The sequence below is a fragment of the Pezoporus occidentalis genome, unplaced genomic scaffold (genome assembly GCF_034315485.1).
Source record: "Pezoporus occidentalis ecotype Australia unplaced genomic scaffold, CSIRO_AGI_Poc_V1 ctg1, whole genome shotgun sequence".
Taxonomy (NCBI): Eukaryota; Metazoa; Chordata; class Aves; order Psittaciformes; family Psittacidae; genus Pezoporus; species Pezoporus occidentalis.
The window spans coordinates 17,520,285-17,542,248 of NW_026912778.1; the positions used below are offsets into that span (position 1 = coordinate 17,520,285).

Here is a 21,964-nt window from a genome sequence, read left to right on the forward strand (position 1 = left end):
GCCCTCTTACTGTGACTACATAAAATACAGCTCCATTGAGCTATTTTAATTCAAGAGAACATGCAAGTCTTCACGTAGATCCTTGTATCCCATTGGAATTCCTGTGTATGTTTAAGTGCTTTTTTGTGTTTGATGCTTTCAGGTCAGTGTTCAGCTTATAGTAAGACAAGTAAAAATAGTAAATAGCTCAAGGTAGTCTTGGAAATGAGGAATAAAAAGTCGCTAGAGCTATCTAGTTGTTTGCTTCACTTATTTGTAAAGCCATTTATTTGCTAGTTTATGACTGTGTGTGCAAGTTGAACATTAAACAGTTTTATACAATTACCTGTTGTTATTTTTAGCTGTGGTCTCATTGGTTTTAGATGGAACAAATTTTGCATATTGCAGTTCTTTTGCTTTTAAAATTAAATATTTATTTGCCTATTTTATGCCATTTTTGAAAGTTGGTCTTTTTTTCTATATTTATAAATCTATATTGGTTCTCTTCTGGAATGCAGGTTCACCAGCTAGGCTGTGAGGCAGTCATGCTGCTCTTGGAACTCAACCCCGACCAGAGTAACCTCATGTACTGGGCCGTAGACCGGTGTTACACAGGTTCCAAGCGGGTAGCAGCTGGCTGTTTTAAAGCCATAGCCAGTGTGTTCCAAAACAGGTACTATAGCATTTTTCAGAAATTTAAACTTTCATTTTCAGGGAGTGTTTTCATGTAGGACTGTGTTTTTTTTCTGCCCTAAAGAGAAAAGTTCTCTCCTATTTGTGTGTATGTTTTACTAAAGAAACTTCTTAAAAAATTCTGATATCCCATACCGTATTTCCTATAGAAAATTTAATAAATTCAAATTTTAAAAAGCCAAATGTGATTTTACTTATTTCACACTTCCAATTTTTCCCTAGGGATTACCAGTGTGATACAGTGACCCTTCTGAATCTGATATTATTTAAAGCAGCTGATTCTACTAGGGCTATCTATGAAGTTGCTATGCAACTATTACAGGTTTGTAAACTAATTTTGACTTTTTCATTTAAAATAAGAATTGTCTTGTGCATTTTAAGAACAAAAACCAACAACAACCTGTTACTATTTGTTTGTCCTTTCAGTAATGAAATACAACGTAGATTATTTTTTTCTTCTGTATTTTAATATTTAGTTAGGCCAGATCCTTACCTGGCACAGGTAGACTTCAGTGGAAGTGTGTTTGTTTTCAGGAATGAAGGACTTGAGACTTGTGTAATACCATAATATCTGTTTTTTCAAGAGACAAAACTGAAATCAAGGTTCTTCTGGTTTGGCCCTGAAACAAAGTGATACATAGCTCCATTTGTCCAAAAGCACCCCAGAGAGAAGCATATTGCTTCCCGTGCCTGTGTTTACTGGAGCAGCAGTCAGTTTTCTGATTTTTGCATTCATAGCAAACATTTTTTCATTTGTCTGTGGAGAGATGATAGTGAAAATCTTGTTAGCCATTTAATTTACTTTTGTGTATTTCTTTCGGAGATCATTTAGAGGTAAGCGTAGTCTTACAGGCAGCATTAGTGTTTAAATGTGAGTAGATGAATCGGTGCTGCTTGTGGCTTAGCCCACAAGGTTTGGAGGTTTTTGAAAAGTTTTTTTTTTTTGTCAGCTAAATTCAACAGTAAAGTGCCCACTAAAGTCACACCCCTGTTGGTATATCAGCACTCACCATGCTCCTGTTCAGCACTGTCTTTCTTCTGAAATGAACACCATTGCTTAAGATCAGCCAAAACAGACTTTAAAGTATCTTACTCATTTAGCCTCCAGCTGCATCTCTGCTACATCGAAGATTACATTGCTCCTGTCCATGTCTCATAGATTAGCAGAAATTGATAGTTTGTTAGGACAAGAGGTCAGTAATATTTCACATTTTCTTATAGAGAAATATAATATGGTATTTTATAAAAGCAGATTTCTGAAATTTATTGCTGGAAACTCATCAAGTGGATTGAGTCTTAGCTAGTCTTCTGCGAAATTACCACAGTGTTGCTGAATACTGTAGGTGTATGGAGATCTGCATAGATAGGAAGCATTAAATGGGAGTAGATGCATGAATTTGAAAGGTGATTTTATATAAAGATTTCCGTTGTAGCTCTATACTTAGCTTCAAATTCTGAACATTACTGTTGTAGATCTTGGAACCAAAGATGTTCCGTTATGCTCACAAACTGGAAGTTCAGCGGACAGATGGGGTTTTGGGTCAGCCTTCTCCTCTACCACATCTGTATTCTGTGTCGTATTATCAACTGTCAGAAGAACTAGCAAGGACCTACCCTGAGCTAACACTGGCTATCTTCTCAGGTATGGTTTAAAAAAAAACAACTTTATTGGGTCAACAGTGTTGTGCAAAATGTGTAATTCTTATTTTTCAATAATTAATTTATATGTAATTCACTAAAATCAGGACAGCAGAATAAATAATTTATTTATTTATAAATAAATCATCATAATAAATGTAGAAAATGGGATTTACTGAGTGACAACTTTTGTTTAATTGTGTTTGAAATATATTCAAGAGGAAACAACATGAATCAAAGATACTTTTACTGACTTTCTGATAGCCATGAAAAATCATGTTAGAGAAATAATTTGCAACTTTTAAAAATTATTCTTCTATTATTCTTTTCACTGTTTTCTTATTTACTCTAGATTGCTTAGAAATATTATTTCATGGCAATTTTAAGCAATTGCAGAATAATAGCTTCTCACATCAATAAAAAAAACAAACTAGGACTAATATGAGGAAGAAAACATTTTTAAGTGTCTTTTTGGTAAAGTTGATATTTTTACATGCTTCAGTTTTTTAGTTTCCTCTTCCAGTTAGAGGAATATGTATAGATGCATAGACCAGGACAGTTTCTTCAGCATACTGTCTGTCAGCAAGTGTCTTCAGTTAGTTCTATTGCAGACTGCAGCCTTTATCATTATGAAGTAGTGCTAGTCAGCTAAACAAAAAAATACATCTGTGTCAGCATTACTTTATATCACTATGGTCTTTTGAGTGAATGGTTGTTATTACCAAAACAGTTCTCATTACTGATTTGCAGTTCATGTATGTTCCTAATTTTTGCATGACAGAAGTAAGTCAGAGAATCCAAACGGCTCACCCAGCTGGGAGACAGGTGATGCTGCATTATCTTCTGCCATGGATGAACAATATTGAGTTGGTAGACTTGAAACCTTTGCCAACTGTTTGTCGACAAGATGAAGATGAAGAAGATTCTTTGAAAGACAGGGAAATAATGGTGAACAGTAGACGATGGCTAAGAGGAGAAGGCTGGGGGTCACCACAGGCTACAGCTATGGTTCTGAACAATCTGATGTATATGACTGCAAAGGTAAAACTGATTACTTAAGTACTCCATCTTGTTCCAGTGGATTATTGTGTTAAGGTGCAAGCAAATTCAGAGATACTGTGTTATCAAAATGTCAAGAGTTACTGTTCGTATTTGTGGAGTTGTTTATGTATACCCAAATTATGCCATATTGTTTTGAGCTATTAAAACAAATTAATAATATCTAATATACATGTTACAGTAATTGCTGTTTATAGTAACAGTATATGACTGTTGTTTTGGAATATAGATGTCCAACTGGATAGATAATACCAAGTCACCTATATATCTATGATCTCCAAGTAGAGTTTTGGAACCAGTCTTGTTGCCAAAGTCTGATAGACCCTCCTCCTTCCTGTGATAGCCACTTCCAACAGAGAAAAAGTATTGGTCACATGCAGTGCTCTTGCCAGTTCTTCATGTCTTTGAATCTTACTGATGAGAGGTCATGTTTTAAGCTACAGATTTAAAACTCTTGGCAGCCTGTGATCCGTGGAATTTTATTCATGATTGTAAGCAACTGTGAAAACGAATCTCTGCTAAATTTAGATAGCTGCCTTTTTTTTTTTTTTAATGTAAATGAATATATAAAATTAGAAATAAATTCACATAGAAATAAAAAAATGAGTTTATATAATGTATAAAAATATAGAGAGCTAAAATATATGTGTGTATATATATGTTCAGATATATTTTTGTCTGTTTACAGCTGTAAAAGAAAACATTTCCAGAATGTGTTTATAAAAATGAATTTATGTAAAAGCTTCGTTCTGGAATGTAAAAGGCAACAGCTTACTACAGGATTTGTGTCTCCTTTTTCTAGAACCTGCCCCGCATGCTCAGTTCAGATCACTTTCAAATACAGTGTTTTCTATTGGAATTTTCAGGGGAGATATTTATTTTGTTTTCTAGTATGGTGATGAAGTGGCTTGGTCAGAGATAGAAAATGTCTGGACTACTTTGGCAGACAGCTGGCCAAAGAATCTGAAAATAATTTTGCACTTCTTGATCAGTATCTGTGGAGTGAACAGTGAACCCAGCCTTTTGCCTTATGTGAGTATGGGATACATCTCTCCTTAGTGCTGTTGATATTTAAAAAATTAGTTGTGTGTCTCACAGCAAAGGTGACCGAACAAAAAAAGTGAGGCAGGATTTCTGTAGTCAAAATCTCCAACCCTGTATTTTATGACCACTAAATACTATGAACAATTCAAATTCAGTTCTTCTGTTTGAGTTACTTTGGACACCTGTGTCAAAATTTCAGTATCACTTTCAGTTAAACTCGGCATTCATGGAATGGGCTTGAGAAAGGAAATAAACAGAAATGTTATCACACCTTAAAAGATAGGTAAGGCTTCCTTGAGACAACTTACTGACTATTGCTATTTATTCAGTATTATAAGTCTGAAATGGTGCACAAGCTGTCTTACCTTGTTGTCAGAGAACTCAGGGTGGACCATAGACCTCATTTAGTGAGTAAAATGCACAAAATGGAAAAGACTTACTAAAATATATGCATCTGTCTTAGTTGTTTTTTTTTTTCCATAAAAAGGAAACTTAAGAGCTAGCTTGCTAAATTTACATTAACTTTCATTAATGTACACTGAGCAACTCCCTGCCATTATAAAACACAAATCTACTGCAACTGTTGGTCTCTGTTCATTAGGAAGAATTAAGATAGTTCCATAAGTAATATTTTCATAAAAGTATTATTATAGCTTTTGCTAATAGTAAAAAAACCCAAACCCTAGATATGAAGTAAGCAATCAGAAGCTAATAAAATTGTTAAATTCTTTCTAAGAAGAGCTTAATTTCTTCATTTCAAATTAGGGAACCTAGTTTAATGCTGCAGCCCAAAATCTCTGTGTACATAGTTTGAACAAGGTGACAAAGTAGTTTCGTGAGTCAGATGTCCTGGATCACTTGCTTGCCATTCATAATTAAGTTCTCTCAAAAGAATGGAAATGAATCATTGAGCAGTGATGACTCAATATAATGCCAGGAGACAGAATATGAATGTATTAATGTCTAGAGTAATCAGTAACTAGCAGGCATCTGCTACTGCTTAGCAGTGAACAGGATTAATTTGCTCATGTAGTGGAGATTTCTTAATTGCTATATGCTTAATAAAATTTTGCTATATCTAGGTATTTATTCTTATCAGAGTATATAAAGGCCTTGAGCATTTTGGGACTTAAACATTTTTTTCGCATACTGTAATTTAGGATAGTCTTAAAAAGCAGACAGACTAAAATAAAGTACTTGCCATACCATATAGGGACAGTGTAATTATTCTTGCATGACCAAGTATTAAAAAAAACAAAACAACCCATCCCACCCCAAGCCCACTCAAAACCAGTTTTCCATCAATGAATGTGTGGGAGCACTGCAGAATAGCATAAAGAAAAATGATACCTGCTGGAGAAGTAGTAATGTAGACACAACTGTGAAGTATCAAAAATAAATCATATCAGAATACATTTGCTCCAGTGTCGATCTCAGATATTGCTAAAACCTTTATAAGAACATCTGCTACTGCTTAAATAACCCAACGAACTCAGAAGACTTACCTTACTCTTGTGATGTGTTTCTGATGCTTCCTGCTATTGATGGCTGTGAAATCAATTTCATTTGCTTTTAGAACTAGAATAAGTTTCAGGTATCCTCACTTGCAGTGCAGGTAGATAGTAATTCTACAAGTTGTGGTATTCATGTCTCTTGTTTTCCTCCTATATATATATTTTTTTTTAATCAAGTTACTGCAGTAAAAATTTTATATACATACTATTTGATACACTTTTTTTGATGGCAGGTAAAGAAAGTTATTGTTTATTTGGGTAGAGATAAAACAATGCAGCTACTAGAAGAGCTGGTGAGTGAACTTCAGCTTACAGATCCTGTCAGTTCAGGAGTCACCCATATGGATAATCCACCATATTATCGCATTACGTCCAGCTACAAAATCCCCTCTGTGACTTCAGGTGAGAATTTCATAAACTTTTATTATTGTCAGTGATAAAGATGCTGTCATCAGTCAGTTACCGTATCCTTAAATATTCAATATCATCCTTAAATATTCAATATGAGTACAGTGTTCTGTTTCTGAAAGTAAATTAAGGTTATAAGTTCTGTTATAGACGCACAATGCATCCATAGGAATCTATTCAGGAGGATGTAAGTACACTTAGGAGAATTTATTTAGAAATAATCAACAATTAATAATAAATCATAAAAAAAACAACTTCTTCAGTTAGTGAAATTATAGTAGCTGCTCAGAATCTTTTAGTCTAAACAGCAGATTTTTCTTGAATGTGGAAGTAATTTCTGTGGCTCATTTTGTACTTGTGCCAGATGCTGTAGTGTAAACCTGGTTAGGGCTCTTGGCATGGACAAGTAAATAAGGATCATGCAGTGCTTAAAACTGCTTTTCTCTTCTTATGGCCCAGTCTTTTTCTTTGTCCATAATTCACAGGTACCACTTCCAGCAGCAATACAATGGTAGCTCCCACAGATGGCAACCCTGACAGTAAACATATAAAAGACAATATTGAAGAGAAGTAAGTATTTCCTCAAAGACTTGTGTAATGTATTTGTGCAAGATCAAACAGGGATTTCATTATTCTGCTCAAGAGTGAGAACAAGTCAAGCATAATGGTAACAAATATTTTAATGTATTTGAATGTTAATGAAAATGAGCTAGCAGAAACATAATTTATAGTGGACTGTCTCCTTGAATCCCCTTATCTAGCATTGCTATAGAAGTTGTGTCTTACACAGCTAAGATGCTTTGGCATCATATTGATTGTCCTTGTAAGATGAAATATATTTGCCTGACACTTAGTTTTGCTTGGTTCTACTGAGAGACCCTGATTATTTTTTGTCACAGAGTCCCGGTTACTAGTGCTGCTTTATTTGTTCCTACAGTTACGTACATCTAGACATCTACAGTGGGTTGAACAGTAACTTAAACCGCCAGCACCACAGACTAGAGTCTCGTTACAGCAGCAGCTCTGGAGGATCATATGAAGAGGAAAAAAGTAATACTTTTATTTCAGAATATTTCTGTGGATAGGAAACATTTTCACAGATTAATGCTTTGGCTGAAAGTTTTGGAGCATGAAGAAATAGGCTTATCAATGGGTTTTGCATAAACTCATTAAAAAATAGGGGTTTTTTATGTTCCTCTTTGTAGTGCTGTTGAAACCTGAAATGTTTGATTACAATAGGATGCTCAAGGAAGATGGTACACTTTCATTCCTTCTCTCATCCTCTGGAATGAGCTGTGATAATCTTCTCAAAACCTGTGTAGCTTTAGCAGAATCATCCTTATGCTTCTTTTTAAAACTACTTGTCCAACTACTACTGTGTATGGCTGGTTCCCCCTCCTCCACCCTCCCAGACCTCAGCGTTTCAAGAATTTAAAAATACTTTAGAAGACTATATAATACAGAAACATAACTTTTTTTCTGGTTTATCTATTGTGTTAGGTGATTCAATGCCTCTGTATTCCAACTGGCGGTTGAAGGTGATGGAGCACAATCAAGGAGAGCCTCTGCCTTTTCCACCTTCTGGAGGCTGCTGGTCACCGCTGGTGGATTACTTGCCTGAAACTTCTCCTCCGGGCATGTCTCTTCACAGGTAACTCTTAACAGTGCTGATGGCAATTCATTATTTTGATTTGTGTTGCACAAATATAGTAATTAAAATGCAGTAGATTTAACGAGTAGACAGTACGTTTGCTTTCTGCAGTTTTACTCATAGGCCTAGAAGTTTAAGATTTCTGAGTCTTTTCAGTTGGAGGACTGAAGTTTGTCTGTCTTCATGGCAAGCATTCTTCTTTTCCTTTATAATACAACTTTGTGGATGTTTATAGATAAGAATTAATACTGGCTAGCGCCATATTAAGCTCTTTGCAGCTCTTCATAAAGTTCATGTTAAATTCTTCTAACAAGTAATTTTTTTGTCTTTTAGATGCAATATAGCAGTGATCCTTTTGACTGACTTGATAGTTGACCACAGCGTAAAGGTGGAATGGGGAGGATACTTGCATCTTCTGCTTCATGCAATTTTTATAGGTAACTTAAGTTCTTACAGAAATATGTCTAGTAATTTAGGAGTTGTTGCTATTTATGTAGCTGTTCTTTTCCACACTTAAATGAATATTTGCCACTGTATTGAAACCGCATTAATTTGTTAATATTTACAAGATTTTAAAGAATTCAACTAAGTATCTTCCAGCTTGAAGATACTTAGTAATATGAATATGATTAAGAGGTTTTTGGAGTTCTTTGAAAACACTTTTCTGTTGGAGTCACGTTTACCTCTTGTAGAAGACACAGTAAAATTCAGTTTGTTTCTCTTTCTCTGTATAGCAGTTTTCATACAGAGCACAGATCAAGTTCTTACTGCTGTGTGAGTAACAAGAGAATCTATTAATGTTTGTAAAACTGTATGCTTCTGTTTTGCAGTTCGAATACTGCTGTTTCTTCAGTCATTTATTCAGCATGCCCTTGGAATGTAATAAAGCTTTTCCATTCTCCTTTTGTATTAGGTTTTGACCACTGTCACCCTGAAGTCTATGAGCATTGTAAACGACTGCTTTTGCATCTGCTGATAGTGATGGGATCTGGCACTAATGTCCAGCCTGTTGCTTCTGTCCTGCTCAGAAACAGAGAGTTCAATGAGTCCAGGGTGCTTACTGTCAAGCAAACTACACATTTAGATTATACCTTCACAGGTATGCATTAGATTAAGTGTTGCTTGTTAAAATTACATGGTTATATTTTCTTGCAGGTATTATTAAAGTTTCTGTTATTTGTAGTATTTTCTGAGCCCTTGGTATTAAAAATATTTTCTTCAGGTTTAAATTAAGTCAGATAGAATATGGTTCACATTAGCACTTTGTGCCCTGTCATTGGAGTAGGGAGTGCAGTTAAATAGTGGAAGCCACAGAGGGAGCTCTGTGTTTCAGATCTGCAATAAAGCAGCTTTTATGATGCCCTTGAAAATAAAACCCCAGAAGATACATCTGTTACTTGTTTATAGCACCTTTAAATTTCTGACTTTTGTCATCTGTAATTGCATTGTTCATGGGCTGTCAGAATACTCTTTTGAGATACTACCTTTTAATTTTAACTGTAACATTATGATATTGTAATTGTACAGGAAACCATATCTTTTCTATGTATCTCTTTATGAAAGGAAAATTTTAATGGCCTGAGCCTATTGTGGTTTCTAAAGAAATATGAAATAGTTCATTTTTTCAAATCTAGTATTCCATATTATTTCAGTAGGTGGCAGCATATTGCTAAACAAACTGGTTTTGTTCACATCAAAAGCGGTTTTGTTACTTAACAAAAAATCTGTTTTGTGAATTTGATATTCATAGCAATGAGGAATTAAAAAGTGGGCATAATGGAAGGATTCTTTTATGTAGACCATTTCGCAGAACTTTACAGTGCACCTGTATGGTGACCTATACAAACTATTCCATTCCTAATCTTTACAGTTTTGGGTAAATGGTCTAAACATGTCATAGTATTTTGCTATTATTGTAACAGAAATATCTGATAGAAACTAGAATAAGATCAGCATCAAACATTTCCAGCTGGTGATTAAGATAAAGTGATTACAGGTGTGCATGCCTGCCACAAGTTCAGAAAAGCTGATGTTAATTATACTTGAACCAGCTAATACCCAGTCCAAATCCTGTGCCTCTGTAAAGAGGAAATTTGTGGTAGATGTCAGGGAGTCACAAGCTTATGAGCAACTCTTACTGTCAAAGGTTCATGACCAACTTTTCTGTGCCTGTTTGCTTTCTTCCAGCACATCTTAGAGGTGTAATGTGAGGGGTTACTGCAGTTGTGTTTTATTGCCACATGATTCTTTACAAGGAGAGAAAAATTTTACAGCAGCAGGATTAAGCTAACTTCAGAGAAACATTGCACTGCCAGAGGTGCTCTGCTTAGAGCTGATTCATTAACTAATATTTGATGTTCACTGATTTAAGTGCTGTCAGTTACACTGGACTGAGTTTTAACTAAAAGAAAATATTAGGAAGTAGATTATATAATTTGTCTCAACTTATGAAGATGAGCTGCCTCAGAAGCCAGGGAGCTGTCATATTGCCAATACAAAATCAAACATAATTCAGTGGTTTTAAAAACGGATCTAGTAGTTCCTTATTTAAAGTTCCAGTCATGTGAAGACTTTGTATATATCGGGCTTGTTGATTTTATTGAAGTTACTGCATCCATTAAATTATTCTCATTATGTTTGCTAAAGTACTGATTTTTTTTTTTTTGAGCGCTATTTTTTCTTTTTACATACTTAGTATTGTCAACTTCAGAGTGCATATAATCATCTTGGTTTTATTTCAGCAGGTGTTAATGATTTTATACCTGATTACCAGCCCTCCCCAATGACAGACTCAGGGCTTAGTTCAAGTTCTACCTCTTCTAGCATCAGTTTAGGAAATACAAGTGCTGCCATTTCTCATCTGCATGCCACAATCCTCAATGAGGTTGACATTTCAGTAGAGCAGGATGAAAAAGTGAAAACTCTCATAGAATTTATTACCTCAAGGTAAGATTTCTATTTTCACTTTTGTCAAGGCATGTGTTTTGTGGAAATAAGACAAAACTTTTACTATTTAGCATCATGTTGTCTGATTTTGTCCCTCTTTTATCACCAGTATGAGACAGTTTAATCCTGAAACGTTTTTATGTGATATACGTATGAACAACTCTTAACTTTCCAACAATTTCAGAGAATTTTGGCCACCCAGTTACCCTGTTCTATGCAGGTCTGTTATTTTTGCTTGCTGCACAGTTTATAGAATTCCCTTTTCCAGCTAAAGGATTAGGGATGGAATACATAAAGTGATTAGGGAGCTGCAAGATTTGTGTGGAGTTTATGAATTACCTCGTAGTAGAGAGCTGGCTATTCAGAAACAGGAATCTGTGGCAGAGAACGTCTGTAAAACTGTCAACACTTGCACAGTTTGCATGATAGTTTACATAAAGCTTTTAAGATTTTGTAGATCTGAAATCCCACCTGTTTCTCAGAACTTTTGATTACTTACCATTTACATCAGCCTAGAATAGTGTGGTGTATTGATGGGAAGAAAGGAGGTTGTTTTAAGAAGTGTGTTTTGGTGTTAGTTGTACTGATTTGTTATTAGAAAACTAAATATTATCTAATAGAGAACACCTTTTCCTAAACTTAACAATGTTATTTCAATTGGATCTAATATATTGCTTTGCACCTTAACTTTTTGCATATTGTTATATAATGCTGGGTGGTCAGACTTCTTCCCGATTTGTGCCTGCAGTTCTGAATAGTTTCTTTTATGCAGTAAGGAGTAGATTCTTTTGCAATTAACTTTAAGATTAAAATAACATTTAAATAATGTTAATGTCAAACACTGTGTTTTATATTCTGTTTACTTTATTTTTATATTTTTAGGAAAAGAGGCCCACTTTGGAACCACGAAGATGTTTCAGCCAAGAACCCTAATATAAAAAGTGCTGAACAGTTAACTGTCTTTTTAAAGCATGTGGTATCTATATTTAAACAGTCTAGCTCAGGTATGTTAGAAACCAGACAATGCACGATAGAATGTCCAAGTCTGCAAACTAAATAAGTTTTTTGAATGCCTGTAAGTTTACAGGTTATCTATAAGATCACTCTAGGTCATAGCTTACTGCTTTTAAATAATAGATATTTCTTGTGTATTGCACATTTGGGTCATGTTTCTATTACAACAGATTTAAATATAATCTTTTAGAAATGAGGTCATGGAATCATAGAATCGATTATGTTGCAAAATATTTTTAACATCTTAAAATATCTTATTATTTTATTACAGACACTTAAAATCATAGACATTTTATCTCTACAAGTATTTAAAATGTTTACTATTACGGAATACAAGTTTACATGCCAGAAGGATGTTTGAAAGTAACACTCTTTGAGAAGATGACTTGAGAAAATGGCTTTGGCAATATACTCTTAAATTCAAGTGGTTTTGAGGATTTTTTTTTGTGATGCATTATGTCGCTTGAGCATTTATTTGCTTTCATAGGAGGATTTCAATTGGAACACCGTCTCAGTGAAGTTGCTTTGCAAACTGCGCTTTCATGTTCCTCTCGACATTATGCTGGGAGATCCTTTCAGATTTTCAGGGCTCTGAAGCAGCCTCTTACTGCGTCTACACTTTCCGATGTTCTCTCCAGACTAGTAGAAACTGTTGGAGATGCAGGAGAAGAAGCTCAGGTATTTTAATTTTCCCCCCCACTGTATTAGAAAGTCTGCCTAAATGAGATACTTTCAGGATTATTTTAATGAAAGGAGAATTTAAAACCATTTTTTATTCAGTTGCTCTTTATTTTTAAAGGTATTTCAAATATCAAAACAGTTTTAAATCATGGCACTTTCTGAATTTTCATCAAATTAAATGATGAAAAGGTGAAGTGTGCACATTCTCTCTTACAGCAATAGGAACTTGCTTTGATACATCTGTTTCCTGAAATCAACTTCTCTTTCATAGTCAGAGAATCCTGAGATCAGACATATAAAAAAATAGGTTTTCTTTTATTAAAAAAATAACATGATAAAGTGTGAAAAACCATCCAACTTAGTGTCATTGTACATCTGGAGAAGTGGATATTTTAATATTACAAAATGACAGTCTGAGTGACTTCATCCTTAAGTTCATCCTTAGAAAGAATGAAAACCAGGATGAATTCTGTGAATATTTAAAAAATACAGTGATTTCCCCTGTCTTGAAGCTATAGTGCTAATTTGAGCTGTCTCATAAGAATTATGCTCTAATTGAAGCATAAAATAATAATTTAGCTATTGATACTGATCTCATATTTTTATATTACTACCCAGTAGATTTTCTGTGATCTTCCATGTGCATATTGCATGATTTATAATGACCTGTTGCTTTTCCCAGGGTTTTGTCATAGAACTGCTTCTGACCTTAGAGTCTGCTATTGATACGTTGGCTGAAACCATGAAGCATTATGATCTGCTTTCTGCCCTTTCTCAGTAAGTTCTTTTATTAGTCAAACTGCCTTACACATTTTTATACATTTGAATTATTAAAGATTTGTGTTACAAATGTAAGGAATAATTCCTTGTCTTTGCCAGAATAGCTGTATTGCTGCAGCAAAATTGCTTGCTTTTATCATTCTGTCTCAAGCAAAACTCATAAGGATCTAGATTTTAAAAGGATTTCTGCTACCTTTCAACTTACCCTGCTCAACAATTTAAAAATAAAATAAAATTAAAAAGAGAGATGTTCCAGGTTTCCTTATGGCTCCATTCTGAAATGTCAGTTCTTTTGCGACTTTTCAAAAATAAAGGCACTGAGTACATTTAGTACTTCCTTTTAAAATCAGGTTCTGGTGACCTTCATTAGTAGTGTAATTTCTTGGGAGCCTTATTTTTTCCCCATATGTATAATGAAGGTAATGGCACCAATCTTCAGAAGATAATTTGAGATAATTTAAGTTTCACAGATGAAAACTCGTGTGCTGCAATAAATACTTTTATTCCAGTGTTAATACAAAAGAAATTTCTTCAGTGACAGCAAATGCTAGCCTCAGATTTGTTGTCCATATACGTGAGAAGTGTAATTACATAGTCTGAGTCATTTGTGTGTCTCATTACAGTCTGAGTGGTTAGCTCAATGACTTTTTTTCAAACTGAAAAAGAGTCCCTAAATGCACAGACATTGCTTGAATTCATGACACAATTGTTGAAAATGTTGCAATTTCTAGGAATATATTCTATTTCTCAGTATCAGAACTTGAAGGTGTTGTTTTTTCTGATACTTCAGATAAAATTTAAGACAGTAAGTATAATAAGTAAATAATTTATTAATTCTTTTCTCTACCTTTATCACACATGTAAGTAAGTTGAAATGCTAGATCTTCATTCGCAGGTGATCTACATGCTACAGGCTATTTTTTCTGATTTTACTGAACTGTTATGTAATTATTATGGTATTCTGGGATTGTAACAAATAGATTTGGTAGCAGAGATAACAGGACGCTACAGTCTTGTTCTTACTGCTGTAAGGATATTTTAGTGTTCTAGATAGATAAATCCTATATTTTCATAAGATAGTCTTCCAGTGATAAAGTGATTCATTGTGTGTTTGTATGTGTGGGTAGTGTCGCATCTTTTTCCTTTCTTCCCTTTTTCTAAACTGCACGTTATTAAGGTATTTTATATAGAATAATACATGATATGATTTTTATTTTAGAACCTCATACCATGATTCTGTAATGGGAAACAAGTATGCAGCTAATAGGAAAAGCACTGGACAGATAAATCTAAGCACAAGTCCCATTAATAGTGGCAATTGTTTGGGATACTACAGCAATACAAGGAGTAATTCTTTAAGACTGAATTTAATCAGTGAACGGAGAGGCGACCGTCGGCGGAGCAACACACTGGATATAATGGATGGAAGGATAAATCATGGTGGAAGTTTGGCCAGGACTAGAAGCCTTTCCTCCCTTAGAGAGGGAGGGATGTATGATGTGCAGCCTACTACTGACCCTGTCAACTTGATGGCCACCATATTTTGGATTGCAGCTTCGTTGCTGGAGTCAGATTATGAGTATGAATACCTTTTGGCTCTCAAGCTGCTCAACAAGCTTCTTATTCACTTGCCTCTGGATAAATCAGAGAGTCGGGAAAAGATAGAAAAGGTGCAGAGTAAACTGAAATGGAATAACTTCCCAGGCCTTCAGCAGCTTTTCCTGAAAGGCTTTACTTCAGCATCTACACAAGAAATGACAGTTCATCTCCTCAGTAAACTCATCACAATTTCCAGGCATGCTCTGGTGGATCCGTCTCAGTTAGCAGGTATCTTTGGTAGATGTGTGTGTAATGAAAATACATTTTTTCATCAAATTAAGTGTAATCAAAATCAGTAGTAATTATGCATTTGCCTTAAGAAAAAAAAAATCCCTTCAGTTAAATGCTTTTTGCAGTTATCACTATTACAGTGCTAGATAGCAGGAATACATTGCAGACAATAATTATCTGCCAAGAAATACTGCGTGTAAACTGTATGTACTGACTATTAACTTGTTTACAAGTGAGTTTTAGGAGCACATATATTATTTTTCATGATCTTGTGCTAACTAGCTCAATTAGTACTCTTTCAAACTTTTAAGAAGCAGTGTGACCGTACTGCCTAAAGCTGTCCAGTTTCCTTATACTTTCACTTAATTGGTCTGATGATGATTTTATTTTCATCTTATGCATATTTATACCTAACACAGACACATTTATATACATTCTACGTACATACACAGTTAAGTACATGTATGTGTATTTACATATTGGTGTGAATGTATGTGTCATGCTGTAAGGGTACTTAAATACCAGGTAACTCCACATTAAATTAAGTCATAATAAAAATCTTTGGGGCTCATGTAACTGTGTTTATGTATGTTTTTAGGATTTCCCTTAAACATCTTGTGCCTACTTCCTCATCTGATTCAACATTTTGATAACCCAACTCAGTTTTGTAAAGAAACAGCTGACAGGATAGCAAAGGTATGTAAAATGATGCTTGGAGAAGTGTTCAGAACTCTATACCAGCATTGTTTCTATATTTTTCTGCTCTCTTGTATTTTTACGTAATATTCTAATACAGAAATAACTGTAGAAGGTCATATTTTAAAGACAAGATTCAGTCCTAAGTTACATAGTTGGACCTCATATCAACCCAAGTTTGTCTTTGTCAATGCAAAAACATGTTTAGCTTATTCTATAAAATTGAGATGTAAAGAACAGATTTCCTTACTAATAACATCAGTTACTTTTTCTTAACTCGTCTGACTTTTCCGTTTGTAATTTTAAATGTAAATCCCTTTTTAAGCAATCTTTCTAATTATGAGAATGAGCTCATCCTTACCTTTTGGACTGGAGAAGAAAAGATAGCATGTTCTTTAGTGTCTGTTAAAACAGTACATGATACACACCAATAATCTCCAGCCAGGCTGGTGGTGTGCTGGCCTAACAGACTGTATTGTAAGGAAGACTGTGGAAAGGGGAGTTAAGTGCTATCTGTCATAGGGGATGCAACTGTAGCCCTCTGTGATACATAAATGACTTAGATGTGCATAAGCTGCCTCAAAGAACTACATGCCTGTTGTAAATCCAGACGTTACTGCTGTCGCTTAAATACTTGATCTACTAGTTAGTGACTCTAGTTGAGCGAAGTTTGGTATGAATAGATCAACTTGGAGCATGGATGCCGCAGTACCAAAATTCAACAGAAACTGTAAGTGTTGTTTATGTGATTAGTTCAGTTTCAGTTATTAGAAAAGGGAGTGCAGTCTAGGGAAAATGCATAATGAGTTGTGAATGCTTAGGTTAAACAGTTGTCATTTCTAATATAATTAGATATGCTTTTTGCTTTACAGGTTTGTGCAGAGGAAAAATCACCCACTCTTGCCAATCTGGCTCATATGATGAGTTTATACAGTACACACAGTTATTCCAGAGACTGTTCTAACTGGATTAATGTAGTGTGTAGATATTTGCATGACTCTTTCTCAGATGCCACGTTTAACCTCGTAACTTACCTTGCAGAGGTAAGTATGTATCTCGTGTTAACAATCTGTGATCAACATTACATTTACTCATTGCCAGTTCCTTATTTTTCTTGATTCTGAATATTGGTGGGGAAAAAAGTCCACCTTCCATGATGAAAGAATAGTGTTAAAATATGCCATTTTGGAGTGCAGCAATTTAAGAATACCTAGAAATTGTAATCCCTCTAATGAAAGATACCTTTTCATGATAGTCATGTTTCAAAGTTGGTATTTATATTCTGTGCTATGTGAATAAAATGTAGATGCCGTCTTGGCTGTAGTATAGTGCAAATTCTAAGAGACCCTCTTTTAGCCAACTACACATTTAAAGATTACCTTATCACAAATTAAACTTGGAAATTATTAAGTATTGCATTGTATATAATCAAAGATCATTTCAATTATAGAATTCAGTATGTTAGTCTGCCAGCCATTCATACAGGAACACTGTTACTATCTTTAAAAAGTATCTTGTGTGAAAACCTTTTAGACTCGTCCTTGAAGTATAAAACTTCAAACTGATGAAGATATTTTTTTGAATATTTGTACATTCTCATGAATGACTTTATATGCACTTATTTTGTTTGTAAGATTGTGTGTTCCAGCCTTACTTAATGCAGAGGCGTAATTGTTTTTCATACAGTAATGAGATTTTGAATTTGTATGAACCCTTCTGTTTAATGAGAAGTGTTTTATTATGAGGTGCTTTAGATCTATGCTAACAAATATGTCAAAGTTCAGGGGAAGAAAACTGAATTAGGACAGAGAGCATTGTTCTGATTTTCTTTTAATGCTAACACAAAGTTTTGAAAAACATGAGGTGGTACCAGTGAAGTGGCAACTCTACTGGTTTTGAAAACAAGTTCCTGAAAGGGGAAAATAAATATGTATGGAAGTTGGCTGTATTTTAATGTTTGTTTTCCCTTTCTACTACCATGAAAGGCCCTAAATGAATTCTGTATTTTAAATTTATTTCTTTTTAGCTGTTAGAGAAGGGTTTATCCAGTATGCAGCAGTCCTTACTGCAGATCATTTACAGTCTTCTGAGTCATATTGACCTATCCACAGCACCAGTGAAGCAGTTCAATTTGGAAATCATAAAAGTTATTGGTAAATATGTTCAGGTAGGTACTGAAAAACTATAAAAGCCTTTCTTATATTATCGAAGTAGTAGTGAAATTACACTTGCGGTTTTATGGGGATTTATTTCAGACATAAAAGTAGCTGTTCAAGGCCAGATTTCATAGTGTTTCATTATTTTGTCCTACGTACTTAATTCACTATATGCTTATGTATTTGTCCGATTTGAAATACATTTTGTGGGACAAGGGTACATGGGTGTATGTGCATTTGCTTGCAGATATAGGCAGCTCTACATATGTAGTTAGAGGACATGCTCCTTTAACTATTAAAATGCAAGGAAACCTTTTGTCGTGGTTTAAGCCCAGGCCATAAATCAGAACCACGCAGTCTACTCCCCCACCCTTTCTTCCCCCCATGCCCAGAAGGATGGAAGGGAGAATCGAAAGAATGTGACTCCCACGGGTTGAGATAAAAACAGTCCAGTAACTAAGGTATAACCCAAACCACTGCTGCTGCCACCAATAATAATAATGATTAAGGAACTAACAAGGTAAGAGAATACAACCGTTCACCACCCGCCGACCGATACCCAGCCCAACCCCGGCAGTGATCTAACTTTCTGGGTAACTGCCCCCAGTTCTACATCCTGGGCATGACATGCTGTGGTATGGATTACTTCTTTGGTCAGTTTGGGTCAGGTGTCCTGTCTCTGCTTCCTCCCAGCTTCCCCTCCTCCCTGGCAGAGCATGAAACTCAGAAAGTCCTTTGTCAGACTAAACACAACTTAGCAAAAACTAAAACCATCGGTGTTATCAGCACTGTTCCCAGGCCAAAAGTCAAAACCACAGCACTGCACCAGCTACTAAGAAGAAGAAAAAATGACTGCTACTGCTGAACCCAGGACACCTTTACTGCTAAATACTGCACAAATGTTTTATGTAAATGCATATGTTTTCAAAATTAAGTTTTACAGTTAAATACGTATTTAAATCAGTTTGACCAATATATCTGTGAGGAACATTAAGGTGCACCGTAATGGATTTGAGTGCTTTTTTTTTTTAAGTCCCCCAAAGATGAACAACAGTGTTTTGCTCTAGGTAATTTGATCTGTTGTACTTGGAACAGAATTCACTGAAAATCTATTTCACAGAAGAAAGTCCGGCATCTTGCTGAAAATGAAAATGCCTGGAGCATAAAAACATTTCAGTGTACAGCGTTCTTTTTGTTTCTTCCCTTCGCCCCCCCCTTTTTCCTGAATTCCATTATTGCCAAATGCATTTCAGTCAAGTGGTTTAATCATAATTAACCAGGAAGAGTAGTGCTCCCTGGATGTTTTGTTATTGACGGATATGTACTTTCGATATTGTGCTCCTGTCGGAGTGCATTAGGCAAAATGGAATGATTAGCATTAACTATAGTTTGCGTGGCCTGAGAGCTGCTTGCTTCACGTCTAACCTTTATCTGAGCTTTCTATGCCCATACTACCATGGTATCTCTTTTTAATTAGGAGCTGTTGACTATCAAAATAATAGTACTAGTGAAAAAAACCCTCCAGAGAGGCCTGTGTATTTTTTATATGATAAAACATGTTACTATTAATGACAAAAGAAGATCATAAATGAATATGTCTTGTTTAAATTCCATGCTACTAAGCTGATGTTTTTAGTCTTTTGTAGTCACAGTGCATCTTTAAATTAAGGATCAGGTTTGAGACTTTTTTTATGTTTATGATGCACAGAAATTCAGGAGATTATTGAAGACTCTTATTATGGCAGATATCCTGCTAATTTAAAAAAATGGAAGATTAAGTTTCAGGTAGAATCCCAACATTTTCAGGAGTGTAAATCTTAAGCCTCCCAAGGTGCTGCTTTCAGTGTAAGTCTCTTCTGCGATTCACTCCACAATTTCTGTAGTTGAAGCTGCTAAATTATTTACATTACCATTAACCATTTTTTTTGAAGGAGAGTACACTCAAATCAGGCTCTGCCTCTAATGTTCTCATGCTTTTGCCCTGGCTGTTTTAAGCACTCAGTTTGATACTACATAAAAACCTTGTAAATGTATTGGTTTGGTTTGGTTTGGGTTTTCTTAAGATTTTTGAAATACCTGAGGAAATACAAACTACAAAATATTTTTGGCTGTTTCAAATTCAGTTTACTCACCCCATACATGTAAAATAATTGAAGATGGTGGGAGGTGGAAGTTGTTTTGCTTTTAAATGCAATTAGTTTTTATTTTCTGGGGTGTGAAGGGCAGATACTTCAGACAATGGTAAAACACATAGTGCAAATACAGGCAGTAAGGGACATAGAGTCTGGTGTGGCTGGCACTTGGACCTGCCTGCTTGGCTGGACCTGTCACCCACCATGGGATGACCTGATAGCTTGCTGCTGCCTTCTTGGTACTTCAAGGTCCAAAGCTGCCCATGTGTGCTAGCACCTTGCAGGCACGTGTAGAAGATTAGAGATTCTGGTTTGGGGAATCTTGTAATGAATCAATGTAAAATCCCACTGTACATAAAAAATGGTGTCTTGTTTAAAGTGACTGTTTTGCAATTTGTGTATGTTCTCTTTAGAGTCCGTACTGGAAGGAAGCTCTTAATATTTTGAAACTGGTGGTGTCTCGGTCAGCAAGCCTTGTTGTACCTAATGATATCCCTAAATCTTATGGAGGTGACATAGGTTCTCCTGAAATATCTTTCACGAAAATTTTTAATGTGTCCAAGGAGCTACCTGGGAAGACCTTAGATTTTCATTTTGACATATCAGAGGTAATTACTATATTTAAATTACAATGCAATAATGACTTGCTGTTGCAAACACAGATTTGTTTTGTTAGCCTTCTACATTTATGTATTTTAGAATAAATATAATTGTTAAGAATGACAGGTGTTGAAGTTTTACTTACAAGTAATTAAGAGTCATACTGAAAGATAACCTTTGAATGCTTTTGTTGTGTTTTTGCCTTTTTCCCCCTCTTCGAATGTCTGAAGAGTTAATTACTAAAAGTCAGTGGGATTATTCTCAAGGGTATTTCAGCTGTGTCAGAGAGCAGGCTAATGCAGCTGGCTGCTGCTTGCAGCTGAACATTCCAGGCTTTCATCAAGTGAAGGGTTTTGTATTCAAGGGCTGAGAGGATTAAAACCCTGTACAGTGGTTCTGGTGTGGCTTTGGAAGGGGGAGAAAATTTAGAGAAGAGAGTAGGATACACACTATAGATACCTCAATGTAAGATGAATGAAGCCGGAGAAAATCCTGTAGTTAAAAACAACACCACCACCCCACCCCCCTTAAGGTTCATTAGAACTGAAGATAATACGTCTGATACTCATTCTATTTCTAAAAATGGGAGCACAGCCAAATGACTGCAGTGTAATATAAGGATGTGAAAACTGTAGGACTTCACAGTTAATCAGAAGTAAGAGCTCCTGGTTGAAGCTGACCCTAGATAATGATTTGAGTTGCAGATGTCTTAAGCGAATTACTTAAATTGATAAGTGAATTCCTTACTGGAAGTTTCATTGCATGCATATAATTGAGGGACAAGATGAATTCCCACAGAGTTTTCTGGAGTGGCATTTGTTGTCAGAAGGACTGAATTTGCTGCTTGGTTCTCAGAAGTGTGTGTGTTAGTTGCTTGTCTGTGAAAACAATTTTTCAAAGCATGTTTAAAAACATATAACTGGATTGTCAGCGTAAATTCTACTTAATTCAAAAAACCACAAGTGAGCAGAATGGCAGCCTACTGCGTAGGGTAGATTTATTCAGCTTTGTATTCCCCAGTGTACCAATGCTCAGTGGATTAGGCATAGGCTTCATAGAATGCTTAAAAACAGACAGACAAGCCCTTCTACTTTTTATGTAACACTAAATTCTGAAAACAAATGTTCAGTCTTTACTAATACA

At 35.3% G+C, this 21,964-nt stretch overlaps 1 protein-coding gene across 15 annotated transcripts in view; it reads left to right on the forward strand.

The window, feature by feature from the left end:
* Positions 1 to 21,964, forward strand: part of FRYL (FRY like transcription coactivator) — a 162,387-nt gene that overhangs the window by 110,258 nt on the left and 30,165 nt on the right. For 12 of the 15 annotated variants that reach the window (XM_062606496.1, XM_062605937.1, XM_062605758.1 and 9 more), the window contains 20 exons: positions 498 to 652; positions 895 to 994; positions 2,146 to 2,314; positions 3,092 to 3,351; positions 4,261 to 4,401; positions 6,161 to 6,329; positions 6,821 to 6,905; positions 7,273 to 7,385; positions 7,836 to 7,986; positions 8,320 to 8,423; positions 8,900 to 9,085; positions 10,728 to 10,932; positions 11,815 to 11,936; positions 12,434 to 12,624; positions 13,310 to 13,404; positions 14,627 to 15,234; positions 15,836 to 15,933; positions 16,806 to 16,976; positions 17,960 to 18,100; positions 20,635 to 20,829. In XM_062606496.1, the coding sequence (XP_062462480.1) occupies positions 498 to 652; positions 895 to 994; positions 2,146 to 2,314; positions 3,092 to 3,351; positions 4,261 to 4,401; positions 6,161 to 6,329; positions 6,821 to 6,905; positions 7,273 to 7,385; positions 7,836 to 7,986; positions 8,320 to 8,423; positions 8,900 to 9,085; positions 10,728 to 10,932; positions 11,815 to 11,936; positions 12,434 to 12,624; positions 13,310 to 13,404; positions 14,627 to 15,234; positions 15,836 to 15,933; positions 16,806 to 16,976; positions 17,960 to 18,100; positions 20,635 to 20,829 (3,459 nt within the window). The remainder of the gene's footprint in view (positions 1 to 497; positions 653 to 894; positions 995 to 2,145; positions 2,315 to 3,091; positions 3,352 to 4,260; positions 4,402 to 6,160; positions 6,330 to 6,820; positions 6,906 to 7,272; positions 7,386 to 7,835; positions 7,987 to 8,319; positions 8,424 to 8,899; positions 9,086 to 10,727; positions 10,933 to 11,814; positions 11,937 to 12,433; positions 12,625 to 13,309; positions 13,405 to 14,626; positions 15,235 to 15,835; positions 15,934 to 16,805; positions 16,977 to 17,959; positions 18,101 to 20,634; positions 20,830 to 21,964) is intronic. The other 3 variants (XM_062605844.1, XM_062606922.1, XM_062606840.1) reach the window with 1 other exon arrangement.